This window comes from Amblyomma mixtum, chromosome 10, assembly GCF_055824585.1.
Source record: "Amblyomma mixtum isolate Tamu chromosome 10, ASM5582458v1, whole genome shotgun sequence".
In the NCBI taxonomy this organism is placed as follows: domain Eukaryota; kingdom Metazoa; phylum Arthropoda; class Arachnida; order Ixodida; family Ixodidae; genus Amblyomma; species Amblyomma mixtum.
Window position 1 is genome coordinate 134,950,930 of NC_143021.1, and position 18,658 is coordinate 134,969,587.

The 18,658-nt window shown below is 44.4% G+C and overlaps 1 protein-coding gene across 1 annotated transcript; it reads right to left on the minus strand.

Annotated features, from left to right (window-relative positions):
* Nucleotides 1-695: 695 nt before the first annotated feature.
* On the minus strand, nucleotides 696-18,654 carry LOC149327020 (uncharacterized). The gene is made up of 8 exons (XM_089564760.1): nucleotides 18,471-18,654; nucleotides 18,302-18,390; nucleotides 13,239-13,446; nucleotides 10,965-11,063; nucleotides 7,944-8,015; nucleotides 5,434-5,495; nucleotides 2,860-3,082; nucleotides 696-808 (listed from the first exon to the last, which is right to left on the minus strand). The coding sequence occupies exons 1-8, from the start codon at nucleotides 18,652-18,654 to the stop codon at nucleotides 696-698; spliced, it is 1,050 nt and encodes a 349-aa protein (XP_089420886.1).
* Between the last annotated feature and the right edge of the window lie 4 nt (nucleotides 18,655-18,658).

Genomic DNA, 18,658 nt, shown 5'->3' on the forward strand with positions numbered 1-18,658 from the left:
GTGCTTTCTTTTTTCCTTTAAGATACGAATTCTTAGTACAGATACTGCTACCTGCTTCTGCGTAGTGACAGCGGTTCTAGAGAAAGTTTGAACAGAAAGACATGTCGCTGGCACGGCCGTATATTGCGCGCTGCACATCTCCGAAGGGTTGGAGTAGTCATATTCCTGGCGTGACGTTCATATAATTTTTTCAAGATTCATCCGACATCTACTTAACGTGCAGGAACAGAGCGCTTGCATGCCTTGTCTAAAGCCGTCTCTTCCACGCTGAAAAGCCTGGCTGTGCGCGGTCTCAACAGTCTCAAAACATGAGCGCAAAGGGAAGATCGTTTACTTTGGATGACAAGAAAATAATCACAAGGATGCTATCTTCAATAATGCCCAGTGAACATTACAAAACACTCCCAAACCTTGCTTTTATCTGTCTGCTAACATGGTCCATAAGTGCTGTTAACAGTCTGGTTCCTAAATATAATCTTCCGTGCGCTCATCTGAGTAGTCGACTACCCTTAAGCAGAAATTGGGTAAAGCAGTACCTCACTATAGTAGGCAAATTCCAGTAATATTTGCAGGTTATTCCAGTGCCTAAGTGTCCCATACAGACAGTTAGGAAATACAATCAAGTTTACGAATTTTGTGAGCACATGAGCTCACCCAATCTATTCATGCATATAAGACTTGGCTTGAACAGATATTTACCGCCGCAGGTCACAGCACTTCTGTGCCAGGTAGCGCGTCACTTTCTTGTGGCGCTTTTGCAGGTCCTCGGCCGAGCATCCCTTCAGCTTCAGATAGTGCCAGAAGGAATCTGCGCAGATGGGGTAATAAGTAATGTTAGTGTGGTTGAATATAAAAAATGAGCAGATGCTGAGGCAGTGATCGAATAACGAGCATTAATACACCTAACCTAGGTCGCCAGTTTGAATCCATGCTGCGAGATAGGCTCTAACTAGTAAGTCTATGCTGCACGACAGGCTGAAACGTATGACACCATCTGGTACATTCTGTGCCAAACGGTTCACCCACAAATATTACACGAATGTCGAGACTAAGCAGCCAGACTTTAATGCGTGCCAGACAGATATACATATACTGATCGACATAGTTTAGTTTCGAGCTGTGGTGCTCGAGCATCACACTGCCACCTGCTATTATTTTATTCCATTATGTAACCCCCTCGGTTCCCATGGCAACGGCTGGGATACACTGCTGCATTGGAGGCTGCCATCTTGGATTCTATCCATGATATCAGCACAACTCTGAGGCTCAAAACGCAACCAGGCTCAGAACGCAACGCTCTAAAATTACTACCTCGGGCCAATAGCTCTGGGGAACAAAGCTTCACACACTGGTGCATAATATCACACTTCAGATACACCCAGCAAAGCGGTAGAGAGAAAAGCCCTTTAATGAATAACAAAATTTAGCTGGAGTTTAAAAACCCACTTACACTTGCATAGGTTTGGGACTTGGGGGAAAACAGAAGAGAGATGCAGAAAATTGCAAAGGTTTTCAAGCAATTTCAACAAAATTTCAAAAATTATACAGCCCCTGAATTTGGGATGGCATACATCAAAGTGGCGACAAATGGAGTGACAAAGTTCCTTACACACAGTGTGTGCATTGATGAGAAATGAGGAGGTTTTAGTGCTTATCTGGGAGATTAACAGCAAATAAAGTTTATTGCACATCTCTGCTGGCTATGAAAGGCTAACCGCCGAATTCAAGAAGTGCACCTCAACTCTACACTCTGTCTCCACTCTGTGGAGTGGAGAAAACAATTGCTTTTCCATTTGATGGGCAGTTAGGATTGAAGAATGCTACTCGGCATTTCTGCAGACGAGGAGCTGCTATAGAAACCTTCTTCCAACCCCCGTCCCTCGAGGAAGCATGAACGGCAAATGAAGGTGAGAATAAGGCGAAAAGTTGCCTTTGGCTATAAAAAAAGCATGGCATGTCTATTAAATGTCTGTTTTGTCACGTTGCACCACCTTAAAAACACAAAGAACCTCACCGTTTATTAGCCTAGTAAACCATCTTTTGCAAGCTGCATGACGAAAGCAACAGAGAAAAACTACCGGAAACGCTTGCACGTCTGGCAACCTTTGCTGCCAATGATGTAGCGTCTATGTAGGCATTTACGAATCGCATGAAAAACTGCCACAAATGGAGTAAAAAACTGCCGTTCGTCAACTTGTGGGAGCTTTCGCTGGCCTGCAGAGGCCATCGGCGAAACTGAGAAGGTTTATGGGGTTTAACGTCCCAAAGTGACTCAGGCTATGAGGGATGCCACAGTGAAGGGCTCTGATAATTTCAGCCACATGGGGTTCTTTCATGTGCACTGACATCGCACAGTACACGGGCTTCCAGCACTTTGTCTCCATCAGAATGCGACTGCCGCGCCCGGGATCGATCCTGTGTCTTTGAAGTCAACAGCTGAGCACCGCAACCACTCAGCCACTGTGACGGCAGCAGAAAAATACGATTCCCCAGAAGCGAACAGTGCATGCGAGTTTGGAGCCCAGGGGGTTTCTTTTGAGCCGCACTGTGTCGTTCTTAATGGATCTCTAGTGCTCCAAATTTCCTGGACATTAGAAGATTTCTGGTACTGCCTCCTGCAAGAAGTAGGACTTCCTGGAACGCTCTGGAGTCCCAGTATATAGCTTGGAAGTGAACCCCCTGGACTCTAAAAAACTTCTGACAAAGACTGTACCTTATACAGAACACAATGGGCCACATTGCAAACTAAAACAAAAAAGTATAGGACACTAGTAAGAATTGATGATGAAACGCATGCAGCTGAAAGCAGATTTATTGAAATGCATAGTGCACTGCGATAGACTAATGGTTTTAGCTTACCTGACAATGAAGCCACCTTCACTGGGGACAGTGGAGGGTAGGTTTTGGTAAGCCCTTTCGAAAGGGCATTGTTCGACAGAGTGCCTGTCAGGCTCCTCTGCGACAGGGTTTCACTGCCCCAGAGGGACACCGCCAACTGCTTGCAAAAGGTGGAGTCCATGGCAGACCCCAGCAGCCGCTCCCATGTGCAGCTACTTAAGTAGTTGCCATGGCCAACATGTACCTGAAGAACAGATATGAGCAAAGCATAAATGGTTTGTAATATTGTTTTAGATACAGAGCTCACTTGACCTAAAACTCCGCTAATATGAGAATACCTATTTCTGTGGCCTATGAGGCAAAACAAAAGACATGTAAAAGATGTAAGAAATATGAAGCACAGTTTTTAATGTGATTCCTGAAAAACAGCTTCAGATCATCTTTGCAGATGCAATCAAGCACCTCTAAATCTTCACTTATTCATCCTAGCAGTAACCAAGTGACAACATATGCCCCTCACAACCTGCAACCTTTTTGCGGAACATCGCAAGACCAACAGGCTAAGGACTGCTATCAGGTGGGCGAGTTGGTACTCATTCTTTGCAGCAAACAGCACAGAAGATGGCGGTCTAAAAACAAGAAATATATATGGCACAGCACTAAACAGCGTGACAGAAAAATACGATTATAAATTATTTAGTGGTCATAGGTGAGTACCCCATGGTGATTCATGCATAGTGTCTTCCGGCCGCATCATTGTAGAGACGAAAACATGCCACAAAAATTAGGTGCCTTACTCTTTTAATAGCTACACGGCTGGGAGTTAGACTCGAACATGGCAAGCATGCGGAAGGCAGGAAATTCGATGTGGACAAGTAGTGCGTTCGGCGACGGCACAACCAAAAGGATGGATGCATTGAGGAACACAAGCTGCAAAAAGCATGCTACCTGAGGCAAGTCACGCCAGTTTCCTGAACCGGAAGAACAGCTGCTCTGCTATGTGATAGAAGTGCAGATCAATGGCTACGCATTGACAACGGACATGCTATGCGATTTCTTGTGGGACGAGCATGCACCAGCCAAGAGTAGGAAGACTCCGTGAGTAATGACTGAATGTAGAATAAATGCCATTCGCTCCCCTGTTGGCATTTTTACTTAAATTTTTTTTTGCACATCGCGTATATGGGCCACACCCTGAAAACTGCCGCCCCTACACACGTTTATGCAGAATTCAATGTGGACGAAACCACTCTTTTCTACCAGCTGTTGCCAAGCAAGATGACACATAACGAAGATAGCTGTGCAAGGAAATGGAACAAGAGCATAAAAGTCATGAATGTGGCAAACATGCATAGGACAGAGAAACTGCAGCTCCCTATTATAGGAAAGGCTCTCAAACCTCACTGCTTCAAGAATATCCAAATGCTGCCAGTACAATACACTAGGGGTGTGCGAATAGTGGTTTTTTGATTCGAAGCGAATTCGAAGCGAATAGCAATTTCTTCGCATAATTTCCAAGCGAATAGTTTGAATAGTACTTCTGGCACTAAAAAAAGGCTGAATGACAGTAGGCATTTCCAAACCATTTATTTTCCTAACACACGATGCCATTACATACTGCATGAGGCTTTATTTAAAACCATGCTTCAAAATTTTAAGAGAGCACCTAAAGTGAGTTAAGAACAATTTTTACCAGTTTGGTAATAAAAAATTATAACACATAAAAATACCGTCTGCTTTCTAATAAGAAATTAGAGATAAAATACAAAAAATTACAGTATAACAGAACGGTGCCAGTAGTACAACCAATAACTGAAACCATAGGAGTAACTGCACTACACTGCAGCAAGAGCACTGAGAAAAATAATGAAAAAAAAAAGGACATTCTGCACTACCGGTGACCAGTGGTCGAATGTGTCGAATGTCCAACACTGGGCTAGGCAATCACGTTCGGTGCACCGACTTGCCACTTGCGTTGCTTGCGTTTCTATAGTTTAGGATCCTCACTTCTTGGCTTGGATTGCGCCTCCTTTTAGGCTACGCCGATGGGACTGCTGCGTCCAAGTGCTTTACAAGTGAGGGAGGCAACTGGTGTCGCGCGCCTATTTTGCAGTTTTGAGGAGGGCAAATATCATGCTCTGCATCACATTCACGCTTCGAGAGACAAAGTGATGACTATTACTTTCACAGAAAATAAGCAGTAAGTCACAACAGATCATCACCAATAAATATTTTGAGTTGCAAGTACTTTGTACCATGATCTCAATTTTGGCTTTTTTTTTCAATGACTTTTGATTCTTCAAATAAAACTTAATTTAAACTCATTATCTTTGTGAAATGTGAATTAAAAAACTTTTACTGTAGTAAAAATGTGTATGTAACCGAGGAACAGTACTAAAATATTTCCAGGTCACAAGCATTGGACACAACCATGACACAAAAAAAAGGCATGCATGGCATCTAATATGCCAGTCAATCAGTACCAACTCGCCCAAATCACAACCTTCATGAGTGTAATATGCCTCAAGAAATGATTTTTCTTCCCCTCCACTGCTGACAAGTATAACACGAAGAAATTGGCAAAATACTACCCACCTCTCCTGCTTCATTTAAGACCCCAACAGTAGGGTCAATCTCCTGTGCTGCCGGCCCAAGAGCTGCACAAAAACAGTGGGATAATTAACAACCAAAAAACGTAGTTTTTTTTTTTCTATTGGCTCGAAAGACTGCTTCATTACGTGCTATGCTATTTGATCCTTTGTACGCTGCAGGAACTGGTTTCCAATGGTTAATGATAACATTCACATGGTAGTGACGGCAGTCTGACAGACAGTGAAAGGCTTTCAATAGATGTTCTCTATTCGGCTGCCTTGTGCCTACAAAAACTTGACTTGGCGGTGGCATCAAAGGTCAGAACGACGACTGCTTTCGGCCGCACTCAATTTATGGCTGGCAAACAACTTATGAGATAAAGGGACGAAAGCAAGCACAACAATCTGAAGCAACATGGAAGCAGTTGCACATTGCTGCGCTCATTTAAGAATGATAAACCTAGTTCCATCTCGCGTCACATTGTGATAAAGCTGCATGCCGGTGACATTCAGCATGGACAAACATTACAACCTTTCACAGCAATGTCACAGGCTGCTATCTTTCTCAACACCAGCTGTTGTATCAACTTCTAAGTTAAGGCGGGACGAGGGCCTTAAAACAGACCTTTTTATTTGTGGCTATAATGTCATGAAATTTTGCACACAGATGCGTTTTTCTCTTCTGATTTCAAATATGTAGTCGTAATTGAGCTGGTGGTCTTAGATCAGAAGTTATCTTAAATTCTAGAGTGTAATTAGGTAATTTCTTACGCAGCTTTAATGAACTTTCTCATTGCATTTTGTTGCTTTTACTTACATGAATTGATAGCCAGCAAATTCCCATACCCGATGACATTCTTACATTTTTGGTTTAGGCCACTTATAAATAGCAATTTACAATTAGCTTAACGAGTTGCCATGTAATATACCTAGTGTGACCTTTTACTCTCGACATAGTATGTCAGGATGGCATGCCTTTAGAGAAAAACGAAGAATGTCATCGGGTATGGAAACTCTCTGGCTATCAGTTCATGTAAATAAAAGCAACAAATTGCAATGATAAAGTTCATTAAAGCTGCGTAAGAAATTACCTAATTACATTCTGGACTTCGCAAGATCTAAGACCACCAGCTCAATTATGACTGCATATTTGGAATCAGAAGAGAAAAATGCATCTGTGTGCAATATTTCATGAGATTCTAGCCATAAACAAAAAAGTTAGTTTTAAGACCCTCGTCACCCCTTAAAAAGTTTGGGTTGGAGAAAATATCTCAATTTACTAACTTGTAACATGTTTTTCACTGTTTCTCGAAGGTTCAGACCCTGACTTACACTTGAGCACTTATTTTCAGTTCATGTGAGCTTGAAAAGAGAAGGGTACTGTCAAGTTACAGGAAAAGCTTCACTTTTCAAGCCCACAAGTCCCGCTGAAACTGCAATAGAATTAAGGCCTCAGCCCTTCCTCACAGGTCACATGAGGAAAGCGTGCTGGGTATATTTTACAAACCAGCCTTTCTTTTAAATGACCCTCTAGAACTGGGGCAAGGAGGATGTATCTGTGCAGCCAACCTATCTACATTAGTTGCAGGGCCGAAGATGGCTCTGGGCCCCTATGGGCAGTAGTACACCCCATGCATTATTGATTCTGAACATGAAAGCATCACTAATTTAAAATTTTAGATAATTTTAAGAACTTGTGCACACAAAGACAATTGGGCACACTAGACATTCTCCCACACTGAACCGCTCAGCGGAGAGCACACTTTTATCCCTCTCCCATATGTCTTTACTTTAGTTCCTTTGAACTGCCCTCTGTCCCACTTTCCTGTCTTCGGCTCTCAACCCCATCTAAGAAGGGATGACTGTGTCAATGCGCAGCCGCCAATGAGTACCCTTCGAGTCGAGCGCAAATAGTTTTAAAAGAGCTAGATGTTAGGCTAGTTGGATTTGACAAACTATACACATTTAAATATAATATTTTTAGTACAACCAGGTCAGGAACACAAAGAATGAAACACTCGTGTATTGCTGCTGTTTGTCTTTCGTTCTTCATGTTTCTGTCCTGGTTGCACTAAATAAGTATAATTTGTCGTATATAGTTTTCTTCCAGTCAGACGAACCTTGACCTTCTTGAAACCTTCATGATGCGCATCCCACAAAACTTGACGTTATCTCTACTACGTATGAGAGCACATCAATGAAACAGCTGCACGTGATGCAGCGAAGAGCTCCCTTCTCTGCCCATGAGGCCACCCTTCAGGACAGAACATGCTCTGAAGGTTGCCCACAACACGATATTTGGTCACAAGTGAACCTGCTAGCTGCCAATAGCCTGCCGAAGCTTGGTAATCAGAAAAGCTGGCCACACATGAAACTATATGTTCCCAACCCAAGTTACGCCTGTTTTTACTTCCAAGGCATTATTACTGCGAGGGAAGCGTGGAAATGCATCCAAGAATAGCTTAATAACATATTTCTGAGCCTTCTTTCTTAAGTTTTCTTCAGCATACATACCTTTTGACCGTCTTGCCACCGGCTGTAGGCTGGAGCCGGCAACAAAAGGCGCCTCGCATCCTGGGTCGCTCACTGCTCACGAAACAAGAATGACACATTAGCCAGTTGCATTCAAATATCCTACCTTCTAAAAGAATTTTCAAATGAGGAACAATTGCACAGCATTCCTACACAGTGCCAATCCAACACAATGACAATCTTGGCAGCGAGAGAACAGTTCACATGGCCTGTAACGACTATTCCCAACTTGACAGGAAATATCCAAGGCCTGTCATGCCAATAAATGGCTTTGCTATGAAAACAAGCCATGCACGTCTACAGTTGTGCCTTGCTAATATGAACTCAATATAAATGCAGTGATATAATTGGCCGAAGCCACTTTGGAGCCGCCAAAAATGCTTTTTGGTGCACAAAAGTGATTGTCTGGCGCAGTCAAACACATACTGTATTTTCCAGTGCATAAGTATTTTTTTTTAGCTTTCTCATTGATGCAACTTATATGCGGTGAAAAAGGACGTGCCAATATGCAGCATCTTTTGCCATTTCTAGCAATTATGTTTGAAAAGAAAATTGATGAGTAAAAGAAAAAATAACAGTTGTTGCAGTTTTCATGTAGTGCGATCCACTACCGTGATCCGCTTACGCGGGCACTCAACTACACCTGTGCAGTGGTAGGCATGTGCTCCCCAGAGCCATCTGCGCAATACCTAGATAGCTCACTGTGGATGCAGTTCACGGTAATCAACAGTTGTTGGGGGGGGGGGGGGGTGCCGCTGGGCGGCCCCTCCCCCATACCAAAGAAATACTAAAGAAAGCCATACTAAAGAAATAAAGCAAAAAATTCAATGCCACGAACAACGCATTTCCAGCGTACCAGTCGCGCGCTGCTGCCTCTTCGATTTAAAAGGTCAAGCAAGATGCTACAAACTTGAGCAAGCATTGAGGAGTGCCTTTACAGAAACAAAAAATCAGTGAGCTAGCAAATTTCCCCATGAGGGACCCCTGAGACCCTAGGCGCTGCACTGAAAAGTGGCGAAGACGAGCGACAAGCGCAATTATAATCTTGTGCAAGCACTTGCACGACCGAGTGAGAGGTGGCTCTCTGCACTGATGAGTCAGCGGCGTGCTGCTATCGCAACAACACCTTGCGGCACGAGCTCAACAAACGATGAGCGGCAACTAGGAGGGACAGAATCCGCACACTCACAATTAAGAAAGGACTGGCATGCGCCGAGCACTGGTCTCTTCACCAGGTGCACGGCCGCGAGAGTGCGCAGTGATATGCTCTCAGCTGCTCCCACAACCATGCGCGATGGACCAGTGACTTTTGCCCCCGATAATACATATTAACAAGGCACGGCTGTATGAACAAATGCAGTGCTTCCAACAAGAACATACCTGCTATCTGACAATATTTAGTGAGATTCATTCACTTTAGGGAAAATCAACTTGGCTTAGCTGGACTCTGTCCAGAACAGCAGTAGCACGACCAGTGCATGGCAGTGAAATGATCAAATACTGTACATTTCATACTGCTTAGAACGGACAAATTAAGGCTGTAACATTAAAATTCTTAAAATTACCAGCAAGGCTGCAGTTAACTGAACTCCTGCACTAAGGTGAACATGTGCCTGAGAAGCATAAACGCACAAAAAGTTCATACCAGCTGGCTGCGGCAGAGGTGAAGCTGTGCCGGCATGCTGGCTCGGAGTCCCAGGAACAAGGCTAGGGACTGGAAATTTAATGAGCACATAAGATGATTTCATTTTCAGTGAAAGAGTTTATATTTAGTGAAAGCTTTGTTCCTTTCAGGAAAAATCAATTAGGCTTGGCTGCACCCTGTCCAGAAAAGCAGTAGCTGGACCAATCTATGCCAGCGAAATGATCAAATAATGTAGCGCATTAACACAATTCTAAGTCGACCCATTCTTTCTAATTTGAGAATCTGAATTAGTAGGTTCGACTTACAATCGAAACCAAACCATAGCGCCGTAAATAAAGGCGAGAGAAACGAGATACCAGGGATGCGCGTGGTTGCAATTTTATGCTTGCATTTGACCATCCTGCTTTTTTTTTTCAGAAGGCTTTTTCTTTTACTTTCAACAATGCAATCAGCAGTAAAAAAATGCCGATAGTTGATGGAAGGGCCGAAGTACCAATCGCGACGGCATTACCACTTAGAATAGCAGCACTTCTGGGGAGTGTTGGTAGCTGATAGAAGAGCCGACGGTGCTCGCATGTAGTTTCTTTGTGGCTTTGTTTGATGCATTTGACAACTGCCGGCCACGTTTTACCAGTTTTTAATGAAGTGCTTCATCAATCACCATTTGTGCTCTGGGTCTGTTAAGCGTCCAGTGCTTGTTGACGGCTACATTTAAGATGGCTGCCATTCTTTGTGCTGAAAAAACGAACAACTACGTGCCAGGCTGCAAGTTCGATATCTCAGAATGAGGGATACAGGCAGGTGTGGCAGCTGCAGTGAGGCAAAACTTGCAGTTGTTCCATGTGATATCGTGCTGTGGCTGTTTGCGAGTGCAGGATTTCGTGAACAACCACGTGCTTTGGTTGTTTTCGCAGTGAGGGATTTCCCTGGATGGCGGTATTAGAACGACGTGCTGTCAGACCGCAGCAGCGACGACTAAGGCAGTGCTAGTGAGGACTATGGCGCAAGTGTTGATGAGTAGCCCAGTGACTGACACATTTTGATTTTGGAATGTGACCACGGCCATGCCTGCATGCGGCTGCCAATAGCGGCTGATGATAAGTGGCGGTGGCCGGGTAATGCTATCACATTCTACTTTTAAAGGCGAAGCTTAAGCAACTCCAAGTTTGTTTGCTTTTTTCTGACACGCAATATGGGGGTCACCTTACAATCATGCAAATTCGGTACATTTCATGCTGCTTAGAACGGACTAGTTAAGGCCCTAACATTAAAATTCTTGTTGCAGTTAACACAAATTCTGCACTGAGGTAAACAACATCAGGGTGTCTCAAAAGCATGAAAGCACAAAAAGTTGATACCTGCTGCCTGTAGCGGAGGTGAAGCAGACAGAGTCTGTGGAGGACTGCTGCTGCTGCTGCTGGCACACTGGCTCAGGGCCTCAGAAGCACGGTTGGGGACTGGAAATTTAATGACCACATGAGATCGTTTCATTTTTAGCGAATATCTCTGACATTCTGCATATTATTCTATTTTTTTAATTTAGTTTTATGCAACTTGACTTCCTTGCATTTCCCTTTATATTCTGCCTGGCTTAGTGCTTTTTGCATCTGAACTGCATCTTACATACACTAGTGTTATTTAGCCTTCCACTCTGTATCAGTAAATGTAAATGGGACTGACAGCACCCAACTTTTCCAGTGCAATGGAAAACTTGCACCCCTATTACACGACCCCTTTAAACACCATTTATACTGACTGTCATTTCAACTGAATAGCAGTAAGCTGTGTTACAAGCCAGTGCCAACAGCCATTGAGATCTGAACTACACTTCAATTTGACTAAAGTCAGCGGCCCAAATTGAACAGGTCCACTGATAAGATGGACGTCAATGGACCTGTCACACTCACCTAGTCAAGAGAATTTCTCACAACCAAATCACACAAAAGGCTGTTGCCTTATCTAGAGTAAGTTAATCAACAACTTTGCTTGAAACTGCCCATGTAATAGGGTTATTACTGTCTAAGATGCTAGATTCTGCAACAGCTTTGTTAGAAATGCTGCAGAATATCATTAGAAACAATTTTTCAATCAGTGAATGCACCCGTTTTTATGCATTCCAATTCTGGAAACCATGTCAGAGTGCACAATTGCATACCAATTGCATACCAGGAAAAGTAATGTACCAAAGTATAATGCAAACCTGACCTTCCAGATAACAATTTCAGTTTTAGTATAGAACAACATCCATTTGAGTTTTCATGCCCGAAGTTGTTATGGCGCAGTGACATACGCCTCGTCGACAAAAGTTTCAGCGGATCATGTTTACTGCTTCATCCAATAAATGCAAAGAACTGCGACGCTGTCTAGTGACACAAGCTCAATGCACTTCATTGCCAATGTAATGAGCATAACTTTTCATTGAAATGCACACTAGAGAAGGCGTAAACTATAATGAAAGAAGAAAGCATTGAGCCTTTTACAACAAATCAGTAATGTTTCACCGAGTTGTAGTCACACGGTGGGATACACCGATAATGTCAAGGTTTCATGGAAACATAGCACTTTAGTTTGCTTTACGTTTTCAATGGCAATATAAAATTATTAATCATTGTTCCTTGGCACTGCAGTGCTCATTTTTTAAAATATGAGGAAATATCGCTCATTTCCACTAAAACTTCAACACATTTTTATCAATAGTAGGTTCCCTGAAATTAAAAAAAAAAATTTCGAACAAAACCACATCAGGCATGATAGGCAATTTTCCCCAAGAAAATTGGGGGCAAAAGCAACAGACCCGACCTCTACATTCTGGTCCTTGCAGCTCGGCGTGAGAACGCCACCTGACAAAACACTTTTGGCATCGAAACCGGCACAGAGAACCTGTTTCAACACCAGAAGTGCTTTTTCAGGTGGCACTCTCACTCGTTCTTTGAGACAATGATTTGCCCACAACGACCATGTTTTAGGTGCACTCCAAGGATGACATTTTGCTTCAGCCATTTTTGTCGTTTTTTTGTTCACACCATTGGTCACGTGGGCGCTGGCCAGTGTAAATAGTGCTATAATCTAGATTCAATAGCAAATGCTGAAACACCTGCAACCTCGCTATGCCATTCTGCGTTGCAAAAGAGCTTTACGAACCTGCTGCTTCAGGTAGCCTTGGCTGCACACAGTTTGCACTCAATAGCCCATGCCTGGACTCCGATATGGAAGAATCTGAGAAGAATTTACAAAGAGAAGCATCAAATTACTGGACAGACATGCCAGGTTGAGAACACTGAAGATGAGCACACAAATTGTACAGAAATGCTCCCTGCCTTCTCATACCTAAAATTACAAAGGTAGAATCAATTGATGGCGCACAGCTGTCTTGATGCAACCTAAACACTGTGCAGGTGTTTTTCACATGCAGTTCTTGAAATGTGTAAATCCTACTAATAGTGAGCACCTCCTGCAGGAAGGCAGCCCTTTTCCACTGTTAGCCAAGTATATAGCATCGCAAAAGCTGTCACTTCGTGACCAAAGGTGAAAGCCTATGCGAAATAGCAGACGGAGGGCACCCCCTCACAGCGTGGTGCAAAAAGCAAACTTGCTAAACAAGCACGCATTTACAGCACAAATTATTCACATACCCTTATCAAAAATTTTCGCACAGAGGGCCTTCTGTAGCTCCATGTTGAGGCTCTCGAGCTCTTTTACTCTTGCCTCCAGCTCCGCAACCTTGGACTGAAGGTTCATTTCCCTTGAGCCCTCAGTACCTTCCATGTCGTCCTCCATCAGATCATCTTCAGCCCTTCTTTTTGCCAGGGCCCTAGCCCTGGACTGAAGGTTCATCTTGGACTGAAAAATAAAGAAGTGCTTAGTCAAATTCTTGGTCCTTCACCAAATGAAGTGGATGTAAGCTCTTTGCAAGCAGGATGAAATACTGACTTATCAAACGAATGATTTAGGCCTTATGGGGCTTAATGTCCCAAAGCGACTCCTCTAGCATTTCGTCTCCATCGAAATACAACTGCCGCGGCTGGGATCAAACTCGTGTCTTTCAGGTCAGCAGCCGAGCACCATAACCACTGGTCCTAAACCTTTTCCCAAGCATTTTAGCCCACGGAAAGCCAACTACCCCGTCAAGGGGCAGCTTGTACCCCGAGAAAACTGGTACAAAAATGAGACTAACAGAAACTCCTCTGATTAGACATCACATTAGAACGTGACAAAATTGCAACCATAAAAATTATAACAAGTCATTTTGCCTCCTGTGCAGGAGCTTTGTTCACAATGAAGTGATTAAAGCTGTATTGGATTTAAAGAGAGGGTCAGGAAGCATATGTACACTGGGGGTTTACTTCAGTCGCTGCCATTTAGGATGTCATTAGTCATATGCATAATTACAGTTCTGTTGCAGGCTAAGGTGAGCAAAAAACTTTTTTTTTAGTTGGCAGTATGCAAAACCACATCCCCCCATCAAAAGTCGTAGGCAGATAACACACAGTGTTTGGCAAAACTACTCAAGACACCGTTTTGTTTCCAAAGCCATTATGCTCTTTTCGGCGCATCACATTTCCACCTCGCTAATGCAAACACAGACGGTTGAGCAGAAAACGATAGGGCAGACTGGCTTGTAGTGACATACATATGAAGGCTATGTTGTCAGCATCATTTTAGTAGCATACAGGCATCAAGCCAAGACAAACAGTAGGCGAGAGGGCACGGTGAAGCAGAATTACGAGCCCGAGGAACTGATGAGTGCTAGATAAAGGCAATATCTCAGACTAAACAATGACAAAAATGGCACAGAAAGAAACTGGAACCACCTCTTTCACCTTCAAACAGCAATACCCATGAAATTAATCAGAAATTAGGAACAGATTCTTTTCACAGCAGAAAACTAGAGCCACTCACGCACTTATTGCTTCCTAACTTATGAATAACTGAAGCCTAAAGCAGCTCCCCTGCTAGTTGTTGTTTAGAACGGCCAAGAACTTTTGTTTTTCCAAAAAGAGGATGGCATTTGCAGCTCAAACAATGCTTAAGCAGGCTGCTAGACTGAGATGATTTAAAAGAAGCAGCGTGTTCAGTTAGGCGTTCACTGAAGCAACGGCCGGTCTGCCCTATTTAGAGACTGCTACAACTCAGAGGGGCCTCGTAAACAACACCAAATTTGCACGCAACGAGCATGCATGGTTACAAGCTTGATGCTGCAAGCCAGTCTGTTACGGCTTTGGCTCGCCAGTGCGCAAAGGCTCGACAGTTTTCGAGGTGCCTAGAAAACAACTTCCACGCCAAACTTGCTTGTTATCCTCAGTGGACAGCTGGGCATGCATTCAGTTCCTCGAGCAGCTCTTTCCTCGTTGGAGTTACATAGCCCTCGTCGCAGCGCCACCCCTCCTCCTCTGCTCTGAGGGTGTGTTCGTCGTATTTTCCCGTTTTCGTTTGTTTACTGGATGTTTCTACTGTACTGATCTGTGCACCTTGTTTGGATTATTCGTAGCGGCGACTTGGGTTTTCCCGCGTTGAGCTTACACTTATACCGCGAAAACGTTACCACGTTCAGGAACTGCAGGATAAGTGTTGCATTTGGCATTCGAGGGAAAAGGCAAGAAATTAATTTATGTTTTGAGCAAGTGCAGCGGGAAACAAACTAGATGCAGCATCACTATTCTCTCTGTAGACTTTCTGAGAGCTGGATGCATTCCTTCTAGGACTGTGGCAAGCAGTAGGTCAATTGCACACAAATTTGTTTCCCTCTGGTGCAAAGTAAGGAGTGCAAACATAAAACCCAAGTTGGCGCTACAAATAATTAAAACAAGGTGCACACATCAGTGCGCAAAGTAGGGAGTGCAAACATAAGAAAACCGAAGTCGCCGCTACGAATAATTCAAACAAAGTGCACAGATCAGTGCAATAGAAACATCCAGTAAACAAACGAAAACGGGAAAATACGACGAACACACTCTTAGAGCGGAGGAGGAGAGGTGGCGCTGCGAGAAGGGTTATGCAATGCCAACGAGGAAAGAGCCCCTCGAGCTAGTAATTCTGCTTCCGTTCAGCGCTGTATTATGGGGGGGTGTCTAAGGGGGCTGCAGCCCAGGGCCTCACCTCGGACAGAAGGAGAAGGGGCCCACTTATTCTAACCTGCTTAGTGTATGGAACCGCGGGCAATGGAACTTCGAGCGACACGTATGAAGCGTATGAAAACCAGAACGAGAAGATGGGCCCCCCACCTTATGTAACTTCATTTAGCCTAATCAGTTGGGCGCAGCTTGTCGAGCTGCAAAAACAGGAATCCCCTGCTACCCCGGAGGGGGCCTCCTTTCTTACGAAGCGATATACGCGTTTGTGTACGGATTCCGGAAGGGTTTTCGTGGTTTTCTGTCAATCCCCCCGTCCAGTGGCGTCTGAAGGTGTAGTGTGTTTGAGAATCCTGGTGTCGGCATAACAGGTGGGGCTCCTGCCTCGCCACCAAGAATTCTGCTGGGATGGCTTTCATAATCCGCTAAAAATCCACTAATTAATTTTTAACCCCGCACATATATCCGATGTAAAAAATACTTTCTTGGCGCCCTCTGCATGGCATACAAATATAAGGCAATGCAACGCATCAGTGTCACAAGTATGATTAGAGCAGGGTAGGCAAAAACGAAACTAGAATGCACAGCAAAATTTGAAGCGGCGTCTATGTGTGCGAGTATCATATACAGACTGTTGAGAAAATAAACGCGTGCAGTAGAATGCTTTTTTTAGCCACATGGGTGGATGTTCGAATTTTGCACAGATAAGACATTTGGTCGTCAGAATTATATACAACACCAGGTTTTCTTCTTTAGCTTTACCAAATTGAAAAACTAATCAGGCTGTGCTAGCTTCTCGGAACTCCCACAGTTTCACTTTGTGCTCCGGCGGCCACTATGGGCTTTAACGTCCCAAATCAAGTCCAGCTATGCGGGACTCCGTAGTGGAAGGCTCCAGTCAATTTCAACCACCTCAAATTCTTTAAAGTGCACTGATATCGCATAGTGCACATGCCTCTCGCATTTCGCCTCCAGCGAAATGTGACCGCCATGACCGGGGTAATTTATTTTGTACGTTCTTTTTTCTTGGGATCGGTTTTGTAGAGCCAGGTGAAATTTAATTTTCGAGTAAATAAAAGGCGCAGAACTGCCTCACTTCTAGGTGGACACCTCAACTGTGCCTTGAGGGGAGGGAGGAAGGTGTGAATGAAAGGAGAGAAAGAGGTTTCGTTGGTTTATTGGTTTATGGGGGTTTAATGTCCCAAAGCAACTCAGGCTATGAGGGACGCCGCAGTGAAGGGCTCCGGAAATTTCGACCACCTGGGGTTCTTTAACGTGCACTGACATCGCACAGTACACGGGCCTCTGGACTTTTGCCTCCATCGAAATTCAACCGTCGTGGCCGAGATCGAACGCGCGTCTTTCGGGTGAGCAGCTGAGCACCATAACGTTACACTGATCCACCGCGGCAGCAAAAAATAAGAGGTGCCGTTGTGGAGCGCTGAGGAATAATTTCGGCCACCTGGGGATCTTTAACGGGCTCTGAAATCGCATAGCACACGAGTAACTTTTTGCATTTCACCTCCATGAAAATGCGGCCACCGTGCGGCTGGGTTTAAACCCGAGTACTCGGCTCAGCGCCGAGCACGCTCACCACTGATCCAGGACTTAAATGCTGCTATTCGAATGTGCCCCGTGAGAGTAGTAGCAAACGTTCGATGTATAATCAAATGAATTTAATAACTTGCAATAATACCCTCTCAGGACACTAATTAATGAGTGTTTCTATTTCCTAGTCGCTGCCGGCAGCTGGAGTACCCAGCTTTCCCTGCAGGAAGCTGGCTCAGCCTGCTTTTCTTTAATGCGTGAGCATTCAAACAGTGCTGCGAACAAAAATCCCACTGTCGGCTTGCGTACAGTGTCATTGAAAGAGGAGAGTAGGCGGCGCGCGCAGCGCACTGCAATGCAGCCCCGCAACTTGTCGGTAGGTTTGAGTGGCTCTTCCGTGGCGTTCGGCGCTCGACCACAGATGTACACGTGTCGCGCGTTCCAAGAGTCGCGTTGTGTTTTGCGCGCTGTAAATGTAATGCTACTGCGTTACTGTTGCATGAATCCTTTTGGTTGCACTTCGTTCTTTTTAATTAGGTGTAATTACAATGGAACATGGGATTTATTTGAGTAGTGTAGCATGGGGACAAGGGGGTCAGTGGTAAGAAAGGGAGAGGGGGCCTACATTCTCATTAGCCCAGGGCCCCCATTTTTCTTTACCCTGCCCTTTCTTTCAGTAGCAAGTTAGCGCTCGTCCTGTATACTGTTTTCTCGCGCTAAGCCCACCCGCAAATCAAAAAATCTACTGGAACGACTGTTTTCTCGCGCTAAGCCCACCCGCAAATCAAGAAATCTACTGGAACGACTGTTTTATCGCGCTAAGCCCACCCGCAAATCAAAAAATCTACTGGAACGACGTTTTTATTGCTGCCGTGTGACCGACAACACCTGAAAGCTGTGCAGGCAAAACGTGGAACGCGTGCATGAATCTCCTAGGCTCATCACTGATCCAAAAACTGAGCAATAATATCAAGAACATGGACACAGTACACATGCTGATACTGGTTCAACGACAATAGCGGTTAATGTGGACTAAGCGCATAATGTTCAGCAAGCACAGGAAAGCCGGTTGGACGCACCTTTTTCCGCGGCGGGCCTTCCTTGGAGGAAGACTTGCGCGAGGCCATGCGCTTGTTCTGCCGCCACGTCCTCATTTCTTCTGCAGATTCTGCAATTTTTACCGCAAAATTATGATAAGTGAACGCCAAAACCGTGTTCGGCAACGCCGAAAAGGGTCCTAACACTTACCTGTCATGTGTACAATGGTCGCCTTATAAAACCCGCCCCGGGTGGTGCTGTCGCCTTCCCAAAAAACATCGTACGACTTCCCTCTCTCGAAGTCGTCGATGTCATTGGGACGGAAATTCCTTACGTCGGCGTCCGATACGACGTACCGCTTATTTTCGCCTTCGTATTGTACCAGCACGTACATCGTG